Source organism: Arctopsyche grandis, chromosome 3 (genome assembly GCF_051622035.1).
Source record: "Arctopsyche grandis isolate Sample6627 chromosome 3, ASM5162203v2, whole genome shotgun sequence".
Taxonomy (NCBI): domain Eukaryota; kingdom Metazoa; phylum Arthropoda; class Insecta; order Trichoptera; family Hydropsychidae; genus Arctopsyche; species Arctopsyche grandis.
Genome location: NC_135357.1, coordinates 13617184 through 13642923, shown reverse-complemented (window position 1 = coordinate 13642923; position 25740 = coordinate 13617184). Strand labels below are relative to the sequence as shown.

The 25740-nt window shown below is 31.4% G+C and overlaps 3 protein-coding genes across 5 annotated transcripts; 2 read left to right on the top strand and 1 right to left on the bottom strand.

Moving 5' to 3' along the window:
* Nucleotides 1–503: 503 nt before the first annotated feature.
* Nucleotides 504–12429, top strand: sosie (oogenesis-related protein sosie). Its single transcript, XM_077427904.1, has 4 exons — nucleotides 504–783; nucleotides 7770–7910; nucleotides 10816–10977; nucleotides 11056–12429. Exons 1-4 carry the CDS (start codon nucleotides 651–653, stop codon nucleotides 11142–11144), a joined length of 525 nt encoding a protein of 174 aa, XP_077284030.1. The 5' UTR covers nucleotides 504–650; the 3' UTR covers nucleotides 11145–12429.
* Nucleotides 12430–14030: 1601 nt separating this feature from the next.
* Nucleotides 14031–18553, top strand: LOC143923114 (uncharacterized). Its single transcript, XM_077446631.1, has 8 exons — nucleotides 14031–14336; nucleotides 14415–14555; nucleotides 14632–15297; nucleotides 15374–15576; nucleotides 17262–17375; nucleotides 17463–17666; nucleotides 17739–17955; nucleotides 18034–18553. Exons 1-8 carry the CDS (start codon nucleotides 14202–14204, stop codon nucleotides 18424–18426), a joined length of 2073 nt encoding a protein of 690 aa, XP_077302757.1. The 5' UTR covers nucleotides 14031–14201; the 3' UTR covers nucleotides 18427–18553.
* On the bottom strand, nucleotides 18545–24129 carry DPCoAC (dephosphocoenzyme A carrier). 3 transcript variants are annotated; one of them, XM_077446634.1, is made up of 10 exons: nucleotides 23700–24127; nucleotides 23374–23608; nucleotides 21700–21868; nucleotides 21354–21495; nucleotides 21095–21283; nucleotides 20893–21012; nucleotides 20665–20810; nucleotides 20467–20566; nucleotides 20291–20374; nucleotides 18545–20216 (listed from the first exon to the last, which is right to left on the bottom strand). In XM_077446634.1, exons 3-10 carry the CDS (start codon nucleotides 21821–21823, stop codon nucleotides 20063–20065), a joined length of 1059 nt encoding a protein of 352 aa, XP_077302760.1. In that variant the 5' UTR covers nucleotides 21824–21868; nucleotides 23374–23608; nucleotides 23700–24127; the 3' UTR covers nucleotides 18545–20062. The 3 variants fall into 3 exon arrangements, with proteins under 3 accessions (XP_077302760.1, XP_077302758.1, XP_077302759.1); XM_077446632.1 differs by lacking the exon at nucleotides 23374–23608 and having other exon boundaries at nucleotides 23943–24129; XM_077446633.1 differs by lacking the exon at nucleotides 23374–23608.
* Between the last annotated feature and the right edge of the window lie 1611 nt (nucleotides 24130–25740).

Here is a 25740-nt window from a genome sequence, read left to right as displayed (position 1 = left end):
AAGCGTATGGTAAGCGGAAGGCTGTAAATGATGATGATGATAAGGTTAATACAAAATTGTGACTATCGATGTGTGTGCTTTTAATTCAAACATTTTGTTTTGGTTAACAACATTCGGAGATATGTAAAAGCACCGTAAGTACAAACGTGTCATTCACCTATAGATCCAACAAAGTTTTTTAATGAGTTCTGAATATTGATTATGAGTTGCAAACCATTGAGCATGCAAGCACTCGGAATGTTTACAGGTATTTTCAAGAAGAAAAAAAAAAAAGGAAATGAAGTCAGGGCTGACGTGACTTGACGTGACGTATGTATGTAGTAGGTACCTAATCGTGATTTTTTGGAAACTTTTTTTATACACCGCAGAATTTGCTATATTTTGTGGCAAGAAGTTTGTCAATAGACGAAGTTGTGGTGTGCGTTTTGGCGTGATTGTTGCGAAGGTGAAAGGGGGGTTGTGGGTGGTTTTTCAGCACGTAAGGTTGCGTCGCTCTGAACGGCATTCTTAGCCAACGTTCTGCTCGAACAGGACGTGTCTAGTGATTTTCATATTTTGGGTAAGGTGTTGTGTATTTCAATACCTTAACAAGACGACCGTAGTCGTCTAGTGTTATCAGCAGAGGCAGCATCACACTGCGTGGAAGAGACATGCCTCCTGGAGCTTGGGCAGCCGCCATTTGGCTGCTGGCTTGCCTCGCCAGAGATTCCTCTGAGGCACTTACTACTTTTGGCAAAACTAGTTCAAACAATCCACTACCGCCAAAGGCAACTCCACCACCAGGTATACAATCGTAAATATATGTACTAGTATAAATTTAATTTTGAAAATGGGATACAAGATTTCGGTGAGATGGAATAAAACTACCATTTTCAACCAAATCTTAACAATATTTGGAAAAATTATATAGAATGGGGGTTGATTTCAACAAACTAACAATGAAATGAAGTATATAATGAGCATAAATTCATAATCATTTTTTGTTTGAGTCGTAAATAAAATTATTAATTAAAACCTCTTTCCAAACAAAGCTCAGTTTTGCAGCCAATTTATAATATAACATTAGGTGTATATGTAAAGGATGATTTTGATTGCGGTTAAAAACTTTCATATTCAAAAAATAATAATTGTAACGAGAAAGGGGTAACTAAACTTCAAAATCAAAGCCTCTGAATATCTAGTATCCTTTTCAAAATCACTAGTATCTACTAAAAATCCTTTTCAAAATAACTAGTATCTACTAAAAATCAGAATGTGCATTAAATAGCCAGAATTCATACATTATTAATTAGCTTTGAGATTTTATATTTAGTTTGATATAATTAATCTTACGTAGTTTTACACATAGGTAAATTTTTTGCTAAATGTTTAAAAAAGGTATTTATTTATATATATATATATATATATATATATATATATATATATACATATATATATACATATATATATATATATATATATATATATATATATATATATATATATATATATATATATATATATATATATACATATATGTATGATATGATAGGAAGATATTATTTTAACATTACTAACATAACCAAATTAATCATTTATACAGCAAATTAGCTAATTTAATTGAATAAATAATAAGTTTATTTGTTTCAATCTACGGACTATGTATGTATGTAGATTCATGCATATGTACACACATACATAGATTATCTTTGAAAAAAAAGCAGATAACCCAAAGTCGAGTGGTAAAAAGATAAATCCTAAATTATAATGTAGGTCAAGTTATGATATTAAATAGTGTAATTTATTATTAAATGGTAAAATCATTGCAAATTATTCATTTTTACCAGCTTAAAATTAAGTTTGAAAGATCGGCATAATGTAATATATTTGATGAGAACATTAAAGTAAAGAATTTTGAATCCATTTCATGTTGTTTTTTTTCTTCAATAAATTTATATTTTTAATAGTAAATATGTAGACTTAAGTGAATCTTTAATATTTAGAACCATCACATATACATATATATGTATAGGTACAATAAGTACATACATAGATATGTTGTACATAAAATGCGACGTTTCTCTGTATGTGGTGAGACCTTATAACAAAATTTAAATATGGTTTTATTCAGATTATTGGAAATATTCATGGGATGGTTTTAGGCTATTGTACATATATTATGTATATGTATATACAATCCAATTTTATATACATTACATACATATATCATATCCATGCTGCTTACAAAGGTGAGCAAAAAAAAGGCTTAGATATCCACAGTTGTTTAAATTTCAAATTTCTGAATATATTTTCATTTGTTTACGTAATTAAATAACTTAATTTTATAAATAGCAGACATTTGAATGCATTTTTTTATGCATGCAAATATGATTTGCGTTCAAGATTAAAAACTGGATCTAGTTGCGACTGGTTATGACTTCTTGTTGATCAAATCAAATTTTGGTTTTTCGATTTAACATTATTATATTTAGGTATAATTTACATTTATCTACTATTCAAAGCAAGACATATGAATCCAATGTTACAGAAGCTTAATTTATTTAATAAAACATCATTCGAAATTAAAAATGAAACAGGTAAATTCGAAAAAATTTATGATATGCCAAAATTGACAACTATGAATAGCATTTTATTGCTGTAATTTTCGGCTCATTAATGGGAACATTTATAATAATGAATTTGAAAGTATTGCGAAATATCATCAATTAAAACTAATATTTATTTGCATCATCAATAAAAAAATGCATCAATCAAGATGCGATAATGTATTAATTATATTAAACGCTTTTCGTATGGGAATTTATGGCGTGTGATTCAATTAACGACACCACAATTTGTATAACGGCCCGTTATTTTCCATGCCAAATTAACCCGTTTCACGCGATACTCTCATATGTCGCGAAAAACACTTTTACTCCGATTCGATTTAAGTGAATTTTCCGTATTTTCTTTGTTTCAACCTTATCAATATTACAAATCGCTTGTTATTTTGATTTTAAGTGTTGTTTTACATTACACATTTCGATTCGGATCACATTTTTAATGAATTCACACGATTAAAGAAAACTTTGCAACGGGAGTAATCATACTTAGATAAAAAATTACAAAATTGAATACCTGCAACTGAAATTATTTCAATCAACTTTACTTACTTCTTCAGTTGGAAATTCAACAAATATACTAATCAATGTGATTGTCTCATAATTTTACTTTTAAATAGGCATTGCCACTTTAGTAACTTAATTAAACTTAATTAAAGTTTTTCCTTTTTTTACAAGGTTTTTATTACCGTGTTCACCATGTCCGTTCGAAAGACGTTCCTTCCTATATTTTTCCGATCGCTTTGAAATTTTACTATTTTGCGAGGTTTGGCCCCCGATAGAGATTTCAATTGTCGATAGTGAAATATTATCGTAATAAACATGATTAAAAATTATGTTAAAATTACAAGCTATTCCTTTGTCATTAGCTTGTAGCCTTATTTATTTGACTTTCCACCCCTCCCCCCCCCCACTCATTTCGTCAAATTCTAATTGTTTAAACACCCATAACTTTATCTTTTTCACACTATATCTTATAAATTTGCATTTATAGGCTCTCATTATCTCTCATAGGCTCTAGCAGACACTGGTTCATGACTAAAGATCGTAAAGGAATAATGTACCAAGTTTAAAATTGCGTTCATTATAATATGATGGTTCACTGTACATATGTATGTAGGTAGGTCACTGTTTTAGTGTATATTTTATTTATATGGAGAGGGACTCCCTGACTTACTATTATGAACTAAGTTAGCTTGCATACACAACTGTCATTAAGGTAGTTTAATCTACTTGGCGTAAATACGTACGCGCACGCATCATCAAGGGTTACGATAAGGTTTTCGTCAACCTGAAACTTTAATTACCGGGTTAAAAGGTTCTTCAATGTGGACAAAGGAAATTGCTGTGCGTTTTTTGTTGAATGTTGTTTAATTTGTGTACTGGTGCACATGTGCGATATTTCACGGTATAATGTTCTAAGGGTCGCGTGACCTGACCTGGGTAAGAAATTCAGCGGTCAGTCGGCAAACCTGCTAATTACAACCTCCAAGTGGCGTAACCAAGGCTTTTCTTCGCTACTCAACTGAAAAAATCGATATGTAATGTATAAAAAATATATAAATATCCAGATCCAAATTAGAGCACCAAGTCAATGTGAAATAATTTTACTGTTTGTTACTTTTCGACTGAAGTATTATTAGCTTGAAATATACTACATATGTTTCGCGTTAATTCTAGAAAGTTTATCAGTTTTATTTTGCAAATATTCCTTCGACTAATTGCAACTCGTCTGGAATGAGGTCGCTCTTTTATTCTCATCTTCACATTGAAGTTTCCGGTTACGACGAGTGATAGAACTATTAAGGGCGCAAACACATTGAATCATACGGCACGGACACCTACTTGGCCTCCTTTGGTGAAAAAGGATGTATCATACCACGGGGCTTTTTTTCGACAGGTTTCTCTTACATTTTTTCAAATATGGGAATCACCGTTATCGATCACAGACAAACCTATGGCAATATCAAGGTACCATAGTATAGATCAGGCGTGCTAGCGCTTGTTTTACATGTGCAAAACTATCTAAAAAAAAAAAAATAACACTTGCCTCGCACCTTTCAGCCCCTTTATATTTTTATTTTCATTTATTATTATAATAAATACATAAAAAATTGACATAGAAAAAAAATAACAAATTAATGCGTAGCCCCAGTCTTATCAATCATTCAAATGGACTAGTGTTGAGTCTTTCATCAACACGATAATCAAATAGCCCACCTCTGTATAATGTTAAGGAACCAGATAGCCTCTACGAGCTATCGAAACAATAGGTTGGAAAAGTCAATATATATCATTGAAGATTTGTGGACTTGTAATATAGGATTTTAAAAAACACGGATAGCTTTTGTATTTTGAATCATCTTTCGAAAGAGTGATCTGATCTTTAGTGTCTTTATGATCTTTAGCCTGAGTATTTTATATTATCATAACGAGTCGAGATAGAGAACGGAATGCGTGGATGAGAAGTATGACAAGGGTAGTAGATATAGTGGAGAGAGTGAAGAGATTGAAATTGCAATGGGCGGGTCACGTAGTTCGAAGAATGGACAAAAGGTGGGCAAAATAAATGCTAGAATGGTACCCGAGAGAATTCAATTGTAAAAAGAAGACCGCAGGGAAGATGGGCAGACGAAATTAGGAAAATGTGTGGAGTGAGATAGATGAGAGTTGCGCAAAACAGAGATGAATGGAAGCGTGTTGGAGAGGATTTCATCCAACATTGGATGTTGTACGGCTGTAAACGATGATATTTATATATTTTACGTTTATATTATATAACGAGTCGTAGTATAAAATATATTTCTAATTATTTAGACTAAAATATAATAATCTTCTAAAACATTATTTATTTAAGTTTTATTTATACATTTATTTATTATAAAATATTTATTTTTGAATTAATGCGTTATAATTCTAGTGATGTTTGTTTTTAAAAATTTAAGTACGTAATTTGAAATGACATAGATTTGTGCAGTTTGTGGCTATAGTTAAAATAAAGTCGTTAAAATTACAGTAAACTGAGTTCGTTTCGCTTGCATTCGTGACGTTAACTCATTAAATGAACTTTCAGTGAATAATAAGAAAAAATCGTACAATTGCTGGCAATTTTGAAAATTCTTTTTCGCCGCAGTTCTATCAAATGTTAGCAAAACGCGGTCACAGTTGTACAACTTTGTTATCAAAACTATTTGTATATATGTGCATGTATGCATATAATTTGTATATGTACATATATAAATATATAAAAATAGATATCCATACATATCATATTTTAATACTAACTTTTTCCAATATATACAAAATATTTAAACTTGCTTGAAATATGTACAGTTTTTTTGATAAAAAACTTCGTAAAAACGAACATTCGAATATACATACATATGTACATATTTCGAGGAATATTTTTCATACAAAATAAAGATCTGAAAATTTTAAATTAGCTGATAACACTTTCGAATTCTTCTTATACGCACTTCAGTTCATATACATGTTTATTTAAAATAAATTGTGAATTAAATTATTATTACATTTAAATATGTATATATTCTAAGTATTTTTGCAGTGCTGCTGGTCAAATTAGGATATTTGGGATTTCGAGTCAATTGTTTCCTATTTAGAGTTTGCCAATTTATCTGATTTCATTGTCGAAACGGTTCCTCAACCAAAATTGGCAACCAACCTACATATGTACATACTTACTATTTAAATATAATTTCAAATTTATAATCTATAAACTTATATATGTGCAAGTTTGAAACCATAGGTGTCACTTTGGGGCAACCTGTAATGGCACCATTGTAAAATATAAATTAAATATTTATATGGACCAACGTACACATTTAATATATTTTTTTTTTTTATTTGAACTGCATAGATGTAAGACTTTTAATCATTTTTGAAAATCTTTTCACATCTACCATGTATGTACATATATATGTATCTATATGTACATGCATACATCGAATATGTTTAGTTATGGACAATCATGACATTTATAGCCTACAAATACCGAGTCTTTTATGCGTCATTTTTATTGTTCGATCATAATAAAAAACAAAACATTTATATTGAAACATTTCAGTAATTATTTAAGCTTGATATTTCGCTTACATGCCGTTAAACTACATTATTTTTAAATGTAGGACACCCAGGTAAATCACAGTAGCGATGGAAAACGCTATAAAGATATGGCTGACAACTTACCCCGTGAGGTCAGCTCCATCGTAGGTATTACAAGATATAAATCGGCATTTGAATTAAGTGGAAAAGGAGGAGATAAACTTTGTGCAGTTTTATATTAAGCATTTCGAAACTAAATTCAAAGTAAAATTTTTGAATAATATATATACATATATATTTTCCGCACAACGATTTAAAACCTCGGAATTATTAATCAGTTTTGATTTTAGAAATCTATCGTATAATTACCTTAAAACGTCAAATATGTAGGTTGCTATACGGAAAAACCAAAGTTTTCCACGAAAATGTATTTTTCGATAAACGCCAATTGCACTTTGGGGGTATTTCAGACTCATATTATTACATATTAAAATTTATATATTTACATATTAAAATTTATATATTTACATATTAAAATTTAAATATTTACATATTAAAATTTATATTTAGACTATATTTATAAACAAAGCTATGTATGTAATGTACAATACCTTCGTGTCACAAAAAAATGTCGAAGTACACACACGACGAAGCAAAAATCACGAATTTGAAATACACGTACCTGCGTACATACAAAAACGCAAAAAAATGGCAAGAATATTACATTTAGAGGTAAAATAAAAAAAAATAAATGCCGAAAGTAATCTAAAAAATACGGGTAATGTTATTTCTTTTACGATGAAAACAACTTTCGCACACACAACATAAGAATACCTAATATTTTACAGTCGTAATTACAGTCACAGCTAATGTCCACACAATAATATAAACTCGGATTTGCATAACGTACGATTCTAATTTTTCAATTTTTAGCGTTTATATAAAACTAAATCGATATACTGCTTGCTGGTGTACTGCGAATATTATTATTTTATTCAACTTTCTGTACCAAAACACAGAACACTTTTCTGTTTTTTTATGACCTGTGTATATGTATGTCTATTCACACAATTTATGTATGTATGTATTATTTTAACTGAATTACAGGTAGGGAATGCAATGTAGAGATGGACTGTGCAGGTATTCAGGACACCAGTTGCGTGAGACACCCCAGCGATTCTAAACTACGCTGTCTTTGTGGAGACAACGACAGCCCTATCAACGGAAAATGTGAATCGAAAATGAAAGGTTATTAATTTATTCATCTCATGGAAATAGGTTTTAAAGGAAAGAGGAAAATCAAACATTCGATAGGTCAAGCTTTATCTCATTTGTTTTTTGCTTTTTTTATTTCATTTGTTTTTATGCTTATATATATATTTTTTTTTGAAACGTCTGCGATTTAAAGCTATTAGATGTGTCTGCTTTTGCGTTTTGGTTTTGAATTTACCTCCTTCTTTTTTGTTTTTGAGCATTTTGGGGGAAAGGGGGTAGGTCCACTCATTCCGCTCTCGAACACGTTGGGTAAGGTCGACGTTCTACATTTCTTTGTTTCGCACGAGACCGCATCGCGTGTTCGTAATTTTGGATTTTCGCGAACGTACAACAATAAAAATAATTTACGGCCGGCCGGATACTTTAAAATCTGATAGCCTACAAGAAAAATGAAACATATACACACACACACTTACGCGTGAGAGGTGGCAGAGCAATGAAATACGTATTTGGAAAACTAACACCTAGAATAATCTATGATCATCGTTACAAATTCACGGCGAATATACTATAATTTAATATAAAAAAGGGACGACCTTGACCTTAACAGTTTTGTACCTCTTTTTGAGACCTGCCTTTACATCATTTCCACATTAAACAAAAACATATAACCAGATTACACATATGTAAAGTATGTATATGATAATAAAAATGGCGTTTCATACGTCTTGTTTTATTTCTGCAACATGTTTGAAAACGTATTATTCATTTCATTTACCAATACACTATAAGGTCTGTTCATACCTATCCAGCACGACCCGTATCCTGCTAGGTGTCATGCAAGTGCGGATAGTATTCTTTGGTACATTCTATATGGACGCGCATGAATGCGTAAATGCGCATGCGCGAATAGAGTATGAATATAATGTACCAAAGAATACTATCCGCACTTGCATGACACCTGCAGGATACGGGTCGTGCTGAATAGGTATGAACAGACCTATATTCGGCTAAGTGAGCTAACAACAGAACAAGAGTAGTTTATAATTTATTTTATTTGTATTACATACTATTCGAAACTTTTTTCGGGGTTCCGTGGTTTAAGGTTCACATTTCACTGTGTGAGCTTGTGGCTGTGTTCAACAGTCATGTTCTTAGTTGTCGTGCCTTCAATAGTCATATACTCTTTTGCCATACATTCAGTTGTCATTGGACTACCATTTCATGGTACTTTAACTTGAACCGTAGAATCTATTGGGGCGTAGGGGATTGAAACGACGTAGTGTTTAAAAACACACGACTGTTAATTATAAGGGTTGGGAAGGAAGTGGAGCAGCTCGCAGGATGGTGACCGAAATTCGACCATGTCGTAGAACCACTACAAATCTACGGCGTAGAATCTACTCCGTAGATTTGTAGATTTGTCATCTACGCCGTAGATGATAATATTTTTTAAAAAGTTTCAATTTTTTTTCTTCAACTTTCACCCAAACATCCGTGTACATCTCGTTCGTTCATGAACATACTAGTTTGTTCGTAAACGAACCAATCTGGACAGTTATACTGTACCCAAAATAATAAATTGAAAACGAACTATGTAGTTTGTTCATTCACAAACTATTTGGCACAAGCTGAAGTATTCTCAATCGCATGCTCCATTTTCCGTTCTAAAATCAGTAGAAACGGAAATTATTCCAACGCCACCTGAAATTTTGACTATGAGCACTTATCTATATGAAATTTTGACTATTAGCACTTAATGAAAAAACTAGTATGTTCATGAACCAACCGGAGCTAACACTCGGACTGTAACATATGCATACATATGTGATATTCAGAAGCAGTATCGTTATACATATATCATTGTTCAATAGTGCAAAGTTCCATAGTGCTTTCATGAAAAAAATTAAGTACAGTTCTTTTTTTTGTTTTTACTAAAATTGACATTTCAAAAATTCATATCACTTAATCCTTAAAGAAAATATAAATAACTTTAATTTTAAATTAAAAACACGTACTTACTGTTGGTATTAAGGATTGGAAATTTGAAAAATGGCGACAGTTCAAAGTGGAAAACTATAAATTGTAATTTACGGAAGGAAGGGGTTGGAGATGTTATTCAATTATCCATAAACATTGTTGTCTGACATATGTCGGACACGCGCAACTGCCTATGAACTTTCGTGCTACCATTGTGGCATGCAACCAGTAACCTTAAACAATGCACCAACAAATTTATTTGCCCAATTTGCATTGCAAAGTTGCCACCGTAAATACCATCACCTTGTTCGAATACCTTTTCATTACCTCCATGGAATACTAATATAAATAATGGATGTTTGTTTCTGGTAGGATTCTAAAGGAAATTGTAGTATATTTCAACAAATATTCTTGTATGCTAAATTGAAGGCACATATGTAGTATGTACATACATACATACATATGTGTAATGTTACTAATGCTAGTAAAATTGAAACATTTTAGTTCATGTATAGTTTTAATATTGATTATTTGCTAAAATACATACATATATACAGGGCTTGGTGCAACGATCGAAAAGCGCCAGACAGATTGAACCACAGATTAACTGGATGGCTGCTTTAAACGCAATTCTCGACTTCACGAATGAAAAATTGCACATCAGATGACGAGTAACCTTTCGATGTGCACAAATGCAATTATTAAAATGGTAGTTATTAAAATTGAGTTGGATCTTGGAAAAAATCGGAACTAAAGTATCAGAAGCACATAACGTATATGTACAGGGTAGGTATGTCGGGACTTCGGGTAGATTTCGCTTAGTGTAAGTGCGAGTAGTGCGCACGTATAAGGTACACGTGTCGTTAATCTGTGGTTCAGTCTGTCTGGCGCTTTTCGATCGTTTGCACCACATCGATATATACAATATGGAAAAATATGAATTTATTATAATTTTCAGGTCTACGACATGGCTGTGAGACAAATGGTAATTGCATGGAAGGAATGATTTGCATAAAACCCAACGCCACTAAAGCTGATGCTAATAAAAAAATGCCAACGCACAAGATGTGCCTATGTAACGAAGAAGACGGCTATGTTGATAGAGAATATTATTGCAGTGGTAATTTAGCATTCTGTAATTTAATCCAATTAATAATATGTAAATATTTAAAATAATTCGGAAAATCTATAATTCCAGATGGTATGAAACATAATTCAGTGATATCTCTTCTATTTTTGATGACTATTGGAGTGTCCTGGCTGTGGAGAGATCTATACAATTTATAAATAGTATAAAAATCGGCGAATGAGTGATTACATACGTACATAATTTTCATTGCTTATATAATATTTATTTACTGTTCTTAACATTCAATTAATTTAAACAATAAAATAAAAATAATTTTTTACAATTCCAAATCGTTTATATTTGTGATATTTCAATTTAATACATTCCTATTCAATATCATTCTTACTTGTATTTTTATAAATCACGAGGCATGTTCATATGTATAGCTATAATGTTATTAAATTAAATTAATAATATTATGAAAATATGTAAATTAAAATTTAGAAAAAAGTATTGATCAATTAGCATTTGTATAAGTTATAAATAACGATTTGCTTCAATTTTTGCAATAACAATTACTCACTACTACATTTAAGATAAGCACGAGTGATGTTTACATAGTAATTACATATGTGCAATGTGTCAGTGTGAATTTTAAATGAGTGAATTTTTTTTGTTTTACAGTAGATATATTTGGTGTATTTATTTCTACTAAATTATAAATTTGAATATTATATTAATTCAAAAATATTAATAACCGTTGAAAGACATCCATTGAACCTATGTATGTACTATATGTAATTAATATATTTTTACAATTTAGCGCTAATTTAAATCTATATTGAAAATACTTTTGAATCATTTCAAAAAAATTATATATTTAAATTTAATTGTATTTGCACATGTATGTATTATATAATTGTTAATATTGATAAAAATTGTAAATTTAGGGTTTCTCATACATATATCTTTTCAAACACAAAGAAAATTATCAAAAAATGATCTTTGTTGTTAATGTTCATAAAATTATTAAAATTCCAATGTAGTTATGGATATGAAAGCCAATAGGTGTTTTTGTTTATTAAAATTGTATAACATGTAAAATGCATTTCTTGAAGGCAAATTAAAATTTCATGTTCCAAAATTTAATAAATTCATATTTTGGCAATTTACTTATTATTCAACAACTACACTATTTAAAAATTTAAAATTGCGTATCGATTGCTTAGAATTGAAATGAAAAGTCATTTCTAATAGTAAGTTGTAATATTTTTGGAATCCACATATTCTGAATTGCCTTGCATTTGTTGCCTTATATTTATAGATACATTGTTTAAATTCGTATTGTTAATTTGTTTCAATAAATATGCTTTTGAAAAAAGTTGTTAAATTATTTATATTTCTAAAATCATATCATGTAAATATCTTTTCACACTTGAAATTTTTAAAAATTCTTAAATGAAATACATACATAATGTAAATTAATAAATAAACATGTTTCACAATATAGGTCATTCTGTTTTATTACAATTCTTTTGAATTAGTTGTACAAAATATGTACATAAACATACATTAAAATGGTGACCGGAAAAATGCACTCGAGATAGTTGCACTCTGGAGACATCCAAACTTTCAAAAATGGTCAAAAATGGTCAAGGTCCTGACGCTGACAATGGTAAATGGTCAGCGTCAAGAGGTATTTGTATTTTATCCGAGGGTGCTAACGTTTTTTTGTGGAATTCTATTGCGTAAGTTCTTTTTGAGCTCCTTTGAAAATTAGAACTTCTCGAAACTGCGCCACTATTCAGTGCAATTTAGTGCATTTTTCCGTGAACTCGTTAAAATGTATGTAATTAGACTGTTTAAATAAAGCAATACAATTAGTGAAAATATTCTTGAAGTTTTAGAAAAATGAAAAATTTAAGGACTTTAATTTGTGGAGACTTTTTATTTATTTTTTTACTAGCTGAACCCTGCATGCGTTGCAATGTCACAATAACGCATGCAATTCCCGTACCCGTTCCCATTTTTCGGAACAACGCAGGCAGCGAACACCCTGGTTGCGACGCGAAAACATTCGAAATTATAGCGAATGACACTAATTCCCGTTTTTCCCGTTTCCGTTCCCGTGTGTTCCCGTTTTTTTTTCACAGTAATCTTCCCGGAAATGCATACAACAAATCCTGAAAGTTCCATCGTAATCGCTTCAGTGGCTTAGGAGCCTATTCGAGACACACACACAAACACAGACATTCATTTTTATATATGTATACATATGTATATATATTTTTATTACATCAATTAATCATGCACACTCGTCTAACAGATTCCTACAAAGCAACGAGTGTGCTAACCAGATTAAGACTCAAGAAATTATATATATATATATATATATATATATATATATATATATATATATATATATATATATATATATATATATACGTATATATATATATATATATATATATATATATATATTTTTTTTTTTTAATACATAATTATTACATAAATCCAAACCATACATGACATCTATGGTCAGACATTGCAATATGTCGTATATATATTGATCGTATACAATACGATCAATAAACATTGTATACAAGACGTTAATAACATTTTCATGTAACAATACGAATATATATATAATAAACATTCATAGAGACATCTATGAAGAGAAACCTGAGGTATAACAATATAACTTAAGATTTCGCGAGAGAAATTGGGAGGGAAAGCCAATTTTGCAGGAAATATATATATATATATATATATATATATATATATATATATATATATATATATATATATATATATATATATATATGTTCTTTGGATAGGCTATGGCCTATGGCTCGGTAGATAAATAGTCTCTGTCTTTGTTGGTTCGGTGATTACTGGTCACAAATTATTCGTCACAAAGTCACTAAAATCTCTATAACGGAACATCTGGCAGCCGAAAAGTCCATCATACTAACGATAACTATCATAGTAACGAGAACTTGAGTGCCAAATATTGTGTATTCGCGATTTTCATGGCAAACGTTGTCTTTGTGACCACCCCAATGTGACGAATAGTCCAATTACCGTCTTGGTTGACTACGATTGACTATGGTCGTAGTTTTTGGTCATTATGGCAAAAATAAAACAACTGTCAAATGTCAGTTGCACTGCTCGTGTTTATTTATAAATTAATTTTTAATACTTAATAACATTTAAACATTATAATAAATCTTGAATTTTTGAAAAATTTACAACTATATAAATTATGTTTTAAAATGACTTTTGAAAGCAACCGCACAAGCGATAATAAAATAAACGATTTTAAATACTGTTGCACATGCCTCGGCTCAAATTTAACGATGGTGTCAATTCATGAATTTGGCCTTATTCGAATTTTACAACAAATAGGAGTAAGTATACTATGGCATTCAAATTTTAGACGTTATTAAATTTATTGCGAAAATATTAATAAACAACATTGTTCACAGATAACTCCATGTTCCATTAATTTCTTTACTTGGATATGTTATAAGTGTCAACAACACCTGAGAAATTTCGAAAAATTCAAATCTCTATGTAAGGAAGCCGACAATATAATTAAAAAAATTAGCAATCACTGTAACGAAAAGGTACTTTTTTAATATTATTTATGAGTAATTAAATTAACCTATAGTAACATTATTTTATAATCCAACGTCTTTACAGGTTGACATCGTTAAATTGAACAAAGAACGATCAAATTTAAGCTCTTTTAAATATTTATCAATATCGGAAACTCTGCTTATTGATACATTAAATGATACTTCTGATTTAGTTGAAAATCATCCATCATCTATTTTTTCTTCGTGTTCATCATTTCGAATTATTGAGAATGTTAACATTAAGGCTGAAACAAAAACTGATCAATACAGGTTGAACAATATATTAACTGATAAGCCGATTGATGTACAAACAGATGTTAAAATTGAATCCGACTTCGAAAATGTGAATGAATTTGATGATGATTTCATTATAGAAAATAATAGTAAGAGGAAAAGACTGAAAAGGAAAAGAAGCGTTAGAAAAAAAACAAATAATATTAATTTGGAAACTGATACAGACAATCGTTCTTTACATGTTTTTAAAGTATCAGGAAGATCTGCAGGTAAATTGTTGAAAACTGTAAAGCCAAATACAACTAAAAAGACTAAGATTGTAATAGATAAATTATCGGCTAGTGAAGTGCATCTCACGGAAGACGAGCAACGTTTGGAACGCCAACAACGTATGCTCGACGAAAAATATATCAGTGCTCAATTTAAATGTGAAATGTGTGTCATAGCTTTTCGACACGAATTCACACTCAAAAATCACATGGAAAAACACTGCGAAGTGAGTAATTAGCTGTTTTGTCATGAATAATTTAAATTCTTATTAAAGTCTTCTTATTATTGGTTAAATTTCATAGACGAGAGGCCCGCACGTGTGTGAGGTTTGCCAGCAGAGATTCGGCAGTATCCGACAGTTAAAGGCACACGCGTCCCTTCATGTAACTCGTTTCATCTGCTACGCTTGCGGTGCACAAATCCGTGATCGGGCTCGACTCACCGACCATCTTGCATGGCATGCAGGCCACACATACCAATGTCAAATATGCAATGCATTTTTTGTGTATGTAGAGTATTATAAAGTTTGATTATAAGGAATGGCCAGAGATCTACTGATTATAACACTATTAACATGTAATTAAAATAATACTACATCTATTCATCATCTACAGCCATACGCTATCCACTGCTGGATGAAGGTCTCTCCAAAACGCTTGCACGCGTCTCTGTTTTGCGCTACTCTCATCGATCTCACTCAACATATTTTCCTAATTTCTTCTACCCATTTTCCCTGTGGTCTTCCTTTTACCCTTTTGCATTCTCTTGGGTACTATTCTAGCATTTGTCCACCTTTCGTGCATTCTTCTAGCCACGTGGCCCGCCCATCGCCATTTCAATCTCCGAACTCTACCCACTATGTCCACTACCCTTGTCCTTCTCACCCACGTGTTCCACTTTTTGTATTTATTTCTTCTTCTTTACTACCGGACATGTCAATTATTTGACCTAAATATAAATAATTATTTACTACTTCTACTAAATATGTATATATGAGCCGTTATATTTGAAAGTGGCACGTGGAATTGTTGTCACTTATTTTAATTCGATATGTCCAGAATCTCGGAAAAGCAGAATGAACGTATTACAGGCCACCAGTATTTTTAAATATTGCTAAACGCTAAATATATAATGTTCTCGAAATTAAAAAAAGTGGACTTCTGCCACTTTCAAATATAATGGTACATATGATAAAGATATACGTGTTCAAAAAACCAAATAAGAATAACATCAGCATAACAATGAAATGAAACAAGTTTAATCTACTGGTCCATCCATAATATATGTCATCATTATCGTTCACAGCCATTCATCATCTAACACAATTCCATTCATCTCTGTTTTCCGCGAATCTCATCCATCTCACCCCATACATTTTTAAATTTCGTCTACCCATCTCTTGTGGTCTTCCTTTCACCCTTTTATATTATCTCGGGTACCATTCCAGCATTTCCTCTGCCCACTTTTCGCCTATTCTTCTAGCTACATGACCCACCCATTGCCATTTCAATTTCTTCTCTACCGCTATCCGCTACCCTTGTCATACTTCTCATGCACATATTCCGTATCCTATCTCTCCTCGTTGAATGGATTTGATATTGTGCAACATCTTGGCGTTCAATAACCTAGTTTCACATCCATACGTCATCACTAGTAAAACACATTGATCGAAGCTCATTTTCTTCATGTAGTGGCATTTTTTGTTTAAAAACAGCGTTCATTCATCCAAATGCACTCCATCCTAATTTCGTACGTCTGTTCATAATAATATCATACTTATTTATGTACATATGTACTATATAATATTAAATAAAAGTACCCCTGCATGTTTTCCAATCTTTTCTTGATCTAAGCAGCTAAGTCAAGTTCATAATCTCAAACCAATACCACATACAAAACAACTAGATCCCAGTCCTGTTCATAAACGGAAGGGCTTTATATAACAACTCTGATTATGAATTTTTGAGGCGGCTCATATATTTTATAACTATCTGATGGCTCACTGAAAATAGTTCTTAATTCAGTGGAAAAATAACTAATGTCCGTCTTTATCCTATCAGAATTGGGTTTGATTTTATTTCTCTTTGTTTGTTATAATCTGTGATCTCATAGCTGTCCTTATAAAAATTGATTTTTACTATACTTCATTTCACATGAATGACACAAAAATTTGCAAATGTAATATTTCAGGAGGCGGACTACTTTGCACAATCACTTACGATTGAAACATTATCAGTTTCAATTCAAGTGTGAATTTTGTGGAAAAACTTTTGGAGCTAAAGAGCGTCTCAAAGAACACGAATTGTAAACACTCTTCACACTTATTATAACCTAAATTTGTATGTACTTAAGTACATTATCTATAATGTATTACCTTGTCCTAAATTACAGAAGGCATTCTTCATCACCGGCTCATGCATGCGACATTTGCGATAAACGCTTCTACACCGTTGCTAATCTTTCTAATCATAAAATATCTCATTCAGCAGCGAGAAGACATTACTGTGTTGAGTGCGATCTTTATTTCAAATCAGCTTCCATTTTAAAAAGTCATCTTGATAAGTCGGCTAAGCATGTGGATCCTTCATTGCTTCAGTTAGTATATTGCTTATAATATATTAATGATTTAAATCGTCAACTCATTCTTATTATACTTGTTCGCTACAGGTATTCTTGCAATGAATGTGATAAGCGGTTTCGCACATCGACTTTATTGGAACGTCATATAGATGTTTCACATCTTCGGCGAAAGCAGTTCAGTTGTGAAGTTTGCGCGGCACCATACGGTAGTCGACAAGGTTTGAATCTTCATCGTAGAGTGGCACATCAAGGCTATCGCTTGCCAAAGTCCCACACCTGTTCCATCTGCGATAAATCATTCACTGTACTTATATTATGTACATTATATCTATGTATATAGGAAAAATTGTATGATAATTTATTTCGAATGTTTTTTTTTCAGGCAAAAGCGCTTCTGGTCAATCATATGCGAGTTCATACGGGAGAAAAACCATTTGAATGCTCTCAGTGTCATAGAAAATTCTCTCAAAAATCGTCATTGAGAACTCACATAAGACTGGTGCACTTGAAACTAAAAAGAATAGTCAAAAAGAAAAGAGGGCAAACTAACAAGGAAGTAAAAGATTTACAATTGATTCAAGGTACTGAAATCGAGGAAATCAATTTGCAGAATATTGTAACGGAGGAGAAAAAATGGGAGCAAAAAGTCTTGACAGATGATTCTTTGATTCAACATGAGAGAATCTTAGAAAATGTGTGTATTATAAGTACACCATTGAATATACAACCATCGTTTTTCGGTACTCAAACTAGAGACAATAATCAATATTTATAAACAATGACATATATACGAATAAACATTTTTATTGTATATTAATGCATTTTACTTAAGTGTCCCTTTTAATTATTATATTTTATAACTGAGAATGTGTATTTAAAATGAAAATAAATGTAACGTGTCCATAAATATTTTATTGTAAGTTTTTAATAATGCACAGCTGTTTAAATAATGTTTTTTACAATAACAGTTATGAGAAAGTTAGGGAATTCATCAGTAGTAACTTATGCTTATAAAAAAAATTACATTAATTAAAAAAATATATACACATTTGTTTTGAACACATCTGAATTTTAAACGTTTTTCCAACTAATTTTACAATAAAAATAAATTTATGTAATATACATATATTTGGTTGATAAATATATATAACGAGCGTGCAGTGTTATGTAACTGTAAAAAAATTAATAAGTTATTCTGAAATAATGAGGTTTATTATTTATGCATACTATAAAATTACTGTTACCAAACCCCACTTAAAATTTTGATTTTTCTCATTGAATTAAACATTCGACAAAAATTAAAAAGTAATAACAATTGTATGTATTATATGTAATTGATTTTTTATTGTCTTTGTCTATAAAATACACAAATATATAACATAATAAAACTAAGTAATAGGTTAAAAAGCTGAAGCAGCATTTAACAATTTTTAAAATTCTATGGCAAATATTGAATTGCCAAAAAAGTTAACGAGCACTTATAAAATGCTATATATGTACATACATATTTCAATGTTTAAAGACAAATTTCATATTTAATTTATACCCTGTTGGCACTATATGTAAATTACTATTAAAATATTTTAATTTATTCAACAATGTACACACGTGCTTAGAGAAAAATTTTAATTTCACATTTATTTTATAGACACGATGAGATATTAATATTTTGATAAAAATACACTATAGTGTAAGCACCAACTATAATTGAATCATACAAATCAAACCAAAATACATATTATGTATATATAAAAATAGCGTAAAATATATTGGATTTTCAAATATTATACATATATCGTACAAACAAATAAAGCTTTTCAGTATTAAGATTTAACAATGGACAACTATGGTAAATATATAAAAATAATATCATTGTGCTATTGAACAACGACTTATTATGCAATAATTTTATAAAACAGCTATGAGTATTACAACATTTTATAATATAATAATTTCTCGTATAATTTATGTTTTTTAGATCAAAAATAATAACTCGATAAATAAATTGTCAGATTCGTTAACACATAATATTTACAGCATGAAGAAAAGTGTGCTAATTGATTTATTACATGCGTGTAAATATTCAAGTGGAAAAAATTGTCAATAAAAGGAATGTTAAATTGACACTTGTAAGCGATATCAAATTAGTAAAAAGATTCACATCACCAATATTATATAATTTGATTTGACATATTGACAATAATATATCGTCATCGAATAATGATCTGATTAAATTTTACTCACCTGATTAAAAACATTTTTTTTTGTAATCAATTTTAACAGAAAGTCAAAGTCATCTAAGTAAATCAATATGTCAACGACATAACTAACGCACAACTCCATTTAAGAATATCATATAGTCAGATTTTACGTTGCGAATGTATAGATATTAAATGTGACTAGAAAATTAACTATCTGACTAAAGATGTATTATATACAACACAAACGTCTCTTAATGTCTGTCGTACACTGTCGTAGCTTGCAAAACTAATACCAACGGCAATGGGTCCTTTTACCCAATTCATACTGAGACCTTTGAAGAAACCACCCTTAACTCCTTCCTCTCTGAAATATGTGAATTTCATTGTATTATTATTACTATTATAATATTATATGATTTAATATATATCGGCAAGCACCTGTAAATTTTCTGCAGTGTACCAATAATAGTTTTATATTGATAAGATCCATCCGCTCTCATCTTAGCAGTCTGCATTCTCCGTCTGAATACCATAAAAGCAAATATTTAAATTTTTCATATAAAATGAGTCTTTATAATTCATTTAGCTAACTATGTATAATATATAAAGTTTACCTAACGATATCCAGTGGATAACTAGACGATTGTCCGGCGATGCCAGCGATTCCTCCAAATAATAAATTAACCAAAGCAGGTTGCTTGACTCCATAGCGATCTACATAAAAAATCAAAATACTGAAAAGGTGTATTTTTGTATTATAAAAAAAATATCAACACAATGCATGAAGATTTAGTAAACAGTGATTAATATACCTTCATAAAAATGTTTCAGAGAATCGTATGTGAAAAATGAAACACCGGCATAAGGAATGACTCCGAGTATAGTAGGCCAATAGCCTCTATACAAAGTAGTCCAACCTTCCCTATGCCACATTTTGGTAAATACGTGCCATAAACTCCTGTAACAATACATGGATTTATTTCGTATGTTGTACAATTTGATAAGTAAGTGAGGGTTTAAAATTGTTGCTAAAATTATACTTGTATTCAAAATGTGAAGTGACGGCCATTCTAGCTCGGGCCAAATCTAACGGATAGGTGAGTGATTGCGAAGTGATTCCAGCGAGTGAACCAGAAAGAAATAACAAAATAGGAGATCTCCTAAAATGTAGAAATTTACAGCAATATTATACCAAAACATTTTAAACAGAAAATTCAAAGTACGTAGATGTATAATACGAACTTTGCTTGTTTGGAATCAGCTACACCAAATAATATTTTCCATTGCTCGTGGGCAGTAAATTGAATCGCAGCGTAAGGAAGGATTCGGGCCATTGTTGCGGAATTGCCACGCCATAGTGCTGCAATGCCTTCTGTTTTGGCCGTATTTACTAGGAAGTTCCAAGCTGCTTTTGCCGAATATGGAGTTTGCCTGAAATTTGCTTAAACATTAAATAAGGCAACATTTTATTTTAAAAATTACTATGAACTGATTTAAAAACCTAATTTGGAAATTAATTTTGGTCCGGTCGAGTGGTGCAATAGTTGTCTTTGCCAATGCACCGGCAACTGCACCAGCGATGAGACTAGTGATTACGACTTGACTGCTACTCAAAGGAATCGATGCATCGGCAGATTGTTTAACTGTAATATAACAGATGGCATGGTTTTTAGCCCCGAAAGTATACATACATATTATCAGCTATTTTTACTTCTAAAAAGTCAATTTTGTTCAAACTGATATTTTAAACATCATACATATAGTTAGCCTCCATTTTGTTTTATAGGATGTAATGTAAAACAAAATGGAGTTTTATTTCTGATATGAATATTATGACTAAATTTAACCTGGATCATTTGGATTAGAAACTCCATCGTTGACATCTTGTTTAGTAGAGTTTATTTGCTGCATCTTCAAATTAGAAGGAACAACATTTAAACTCGGTGTATGTAAATTAGACGTGGCAGCCATTCAAATGCTCCCTGTGAACTGCAATCACAGTCAATCTTCCATTTTCTGAAAGAGAAAAATATGTTTTCTAAAATAAATAAGTCACAATTAATGACATATAAATTTCCAGTAATGAATATATATACATATGTAGTACGAAGTTCAAAGTCAATGGAAATATTTCCGATTGGATACTAGAGCGAGACTATTTTTAGACATTGGGTATCGGAAAAGCAGTTCTAAACCAGTGGTGTATCAAAGGAACACTTCATTAAGAAATACGATTAATTAAGTACAGCAATCATTGTGAAGGTCAAGAATCTATATATGTATGTACATATGGTTAAATGCTATGATGTAACATTTTCATCATGCTGATTTGTATTAATCATACCAAATAGATTATAATAATAAATCAAGTAAAATCTATTAATGCTGACAAAATTTTAGACTTCCTCAACACTCGTCTCGAAATAAGTTTCATGGGAAACCCTGAAATTTTTATATATGTATATCAGATAAATACCCAGGTATCCAAAATTAGTTTCAAGGATTTGTTGATGTTGTTTTGCTCACAACCAATATCTTTTACGTAAATATCTATACGGTTACTTATTACAGTATTCACGAATACCTTGTAGCGCCTACATATTTTCGATTGGAATATATGTATGTACATATATAAATCAATTTACAGCAATACAGTTTTGCAGTGGCACAACGATAAATGGTTTTATTATATACCATATGAAATATTTACATTACTCGTGGTAAAAAATATGAAATAAACACATAATAAAGTGTTATCTTATCTCAATAGAAGATTGAAAGTTTATAAAAATAGATAAATCATGAGTTTAAAGTTTAGTTGGCCTTCAAGGAAAAATAGTATTATCAGATTGAATGTGAGGCATATTATGATAGAACTCAATATGAAATTTATTTATTTTTAATTTATACCAGGAAGACCTAACAGGTAACCTTAATACGCCTTCCTGGCCAGAAAAATTGTACATTTGATACAAGTCGGTCTCCGTGACGAGACAGAATGTTAAGCGACAGAAAACGCAAATATCGGAAGGCAAAGATCGAAAATCGAAAGATCTTAAGTCGAAAGATCAATAAAAATGGTGCATGGTAAACGGTACATACTCACTTAATTTGCGCGTGCAGGATACAACAGGAACAAGAGGAACAGGCTTTTCCTCCCGTATTAATGTGCGCGCGCAGAATACGGGAGGAAAAGCATGTTCCTCTTGTTCCTGTTGTATCCTGCTCGCGCAAATTAAGTGAGTATGTACCGTTTACCATGCACCATTTTTTTTTTTTTGATCTTTCGACTTAAGATCTTTCGATTTTCGATCTTTGCCTTCCGATATTTGCGTTTTCTGTCGTTTAACATTTTGTCTCGTCACGTAGACCCGATACAAGTATACAATGTAAATATATATCAAATAACATCTACAAAGACATCTATTTTATACAATTCAGATTTTGCGAGAAAATGAGTAAGGTTGCCAATTTGTTACAAATGTTTCAATGAAAATCAGATAAATTAGAAAAAGATCAACCTGGAGTCACAAATCCAAGGTCTAACAGCAGAAACCAGTGAGATTTGAACCTGTGGCCACTTTTTTCAAAGCATTATATTGCAAACACTAGTCTATTCTGCTGGTTGTTGAAATATATAAAACGAGAAGATTTGCGCAAGAACTTTCTCTTAGAGAATTCCATAGAAAGTCAGACTCCAAACATTGAATGCGGTTCATCTTAAATATAATTGATGCCAGTTGCAGAAAACCTCGCCTGCGCAACAACAATAATCACATCGTTCTGTATACAAGCGTGACTGGCGAACGTACGAATTGCAAATGTAAATATATGCGAGTGATTATACCTGTATACCTTGGACGACACTGGCGTATTACAGATACGTGTGTCGATCGTTCTCCCAGCCCAATTTTACCGTGTTGAACATAACACGTTGGTGAATTAAAATTTTGGCAGTGGTTCGAAATGACCTATGGACTCGGTTCATTTATATAAACTATATACATATGTATATATGTATATAGGCGTATTGTTGTAATATATGTATGTAAGTTGCGCGTGACGTTTAGTCAATTTGGTGGAGAATTACCTTGCGGGAGGTGGGGGCGTAGCACCTATATTTTTTACGCAACAAAAACACACACACGGACCAAATGACAGCTGACGTTTGTGTCGGTGTTGGTGTTGGTGTTGACGTGCGTAAATTACTAACACCAATACGATGCAAACGAAGGCGAGGACACGTGCGCCAACGCACGCTCGCTTCTCCGCACTGAAATGTGTTTGTCGATTGAGAATCTACGAGCCGCAGATTCTCAAACGGAATTTATCATCTCAGTTTGCTATTTGTTTCTATGCCATTCGATAGTTTCCGCGAAGAAATTCAAATGTCGTCGTCGAAGCGGAATGAAGGCTTTGGTAATGTCGGTGGCTCGGCGGGAAGGTTCGAATATTTTGGTCGTAAGACTTATTTTATCGAATAGTGAAAAGTCAGGTTTCAATTCGTAGACCAGTCTGTATATTTTGATTAAGGTGAGCCTTTTTTCCAAATTCAAAACCAGGGCATTTTTATTCCAAAAATGTATTTCAAAATACTTAAATTATTTAAGGTATTCTTACTCCATTCGCGCATGCGCATTTACGCATTCATGCGCGTCCATATAGAATGTATCAAAGAATACTATCCGCACTTGCATGACACCTGCGGGATACGAGTCGTGCTCGATAGGTATGAGCAGACCTTTAAAAGGAAGATTAAAGAATCATAGACGCACGTACATGTATGAAATATGAGGGTCTACCTCACGGGCCGGAATGTGAAATTACCGAAAACGCAAATATCGGAAGGCAAAGATCGAAAATCGAAAGATCTTAAGTCGAAAGATCAAAAAAAATGGTGCATGGTAAACGGTACATACTCACTTAATTTGCGCGAGCAGGATACAACAGGAACAAGAGGAACAGGCTTTTCCTCCCGTATTCTGCGAGCGCACATTAATGTTTGCAATGCCATAATAAGGCATGCGTTGTATGTCTTATTATGGCATTGCAACGCATGCCGGATTCAGCTAGTATAATATAATGTATATTTTTATTCATCAACTTTGATATTGAATTTTTGTATTAGTTTAAGGTTTAAAATAAATATAATGTTTGAAGCAAGCATTTTCATAATACGTAGTGTATAAGTTCGTGGGGACGTCCCGTGGGATATAGGCAAATAAAACGAAGCCTAAAGTTTGAGTGGCGGCAAATTATGAAAGGTTATTATTAAGTTTATATAATTACGCCATAAAGGAATGATTGACATTTAAAATATAAATGCGCACAAATAATTTATCATTCAAGAATGGACCGCCGGCTATTAACAGACCTAGGTGAATACATCTTAATTATGTACTTCCATTAAAACACGTACATATGTGTTTCCATTGAATTTGAAATAGATTTAAAATCATGTAACTCAATGTGGTTTTTCCCCTATGTTCCTAGCGACTGAAGGGATCTCGAGTTCAAACCCTGATCAGAAAGAACTTGCATGTTGTATAATTTGAAGTGTTTCTGCGGTGCCGCTGGTCAGATTTGGATGTATGTGACTTGCAAGTCGATTGTTTCCTATCGAAGTTTGCCAAATTATCTAAATTTAATTGTTGAAATGGTTCATCACAAATAGACTATCTACCGTCTATTCGTCACTAGTGTCTGAAGAAAATTTCAAATTAATATACAATATACATATACTATACGTGTACAAGTTTGGCCATAAGTGGTGTTTTGGCACATAAAAATTCAAGTTGTTGTCTGTCATTACAAAGAAGTATAAAATAAAATTGTAATCAATTATTTAAAAAAAATTATATATGTTTATTTTATTAGTAATAATTTAA

What these genes read in the sequence shown, in the direction of transcription:
- DPCoAC (XM_077446632.1), bottom strand. Translation starts at nt 21,823, where the DNA reads ATGGCTGCCACGTCTAATTTACATACACCGAGTTTAAATGTTGTTCCT. An exon ending in AAAATTAATTTCCAAATTAG is followed by an intron (nt 21,284 to 21,353) that starts GTTTTTAAATCA and finishes AGCAAATTTCAG; the next exon opens with GCAAACTCCATATTCGGCAA. An exon ending in TCTGAAACATTTTTATGAAG is followed by an intron (nt 20,567 to 20,664) that starts GTATATTAATCA and finishes TTTTTTATGTAG; the next exon opens with ATCGCTATGGAGTCAAGCAA.
- sosie (XM_077427904.1), top strand. Translation starts at nt 651, where the DNA reads ATGCCTCCTGGAGCTTGGGCAGCCGCCATTTGGCTGCTGGCTTGCCTC. An exon ending in AAAGGCAACTCCACCACCAG is followed by an intron (nt 784 to 7,769) that starts GTATACAATCGT and finishes ACTGAATTACAG; the next exon opens with GTAGGGAATGCAATGTAGAG. An exon ending in ATGTGAATCGAAAATGAAAG is followed by an intron (nt 7,911 to 10,815) that starts GTTATTAATTTA and finishes TATAATTTTCAG; the next exon opens with GTCTACGACATGGCTGTGAG.
- LOC143923114 (XM_077446631.1), top strand. Translation starts at nt 14,202, where the DNA reads ATGACTTTTGAAAGCAACCGCACAAGCGATAATAAAATAAACGATTTT. An exon ending in GCAATCACTGTAACGAAAAG is followed by an intron (nt 14,556 to 14,631) that starts GTACTTTTTTAA and finishes ACGTCTTTACAG; the next exon opens with GTTGACATCGTTAAATTGAA. An exon ending in ACATGGAAAAACACTGCGAA is followed by an intron (nt 15,298 to 15,373) that starts GTGAGTAATTAG and finishes TAAATTTCATAG; the next exon opens with ACGAGAGGCCCGCACGTGTG.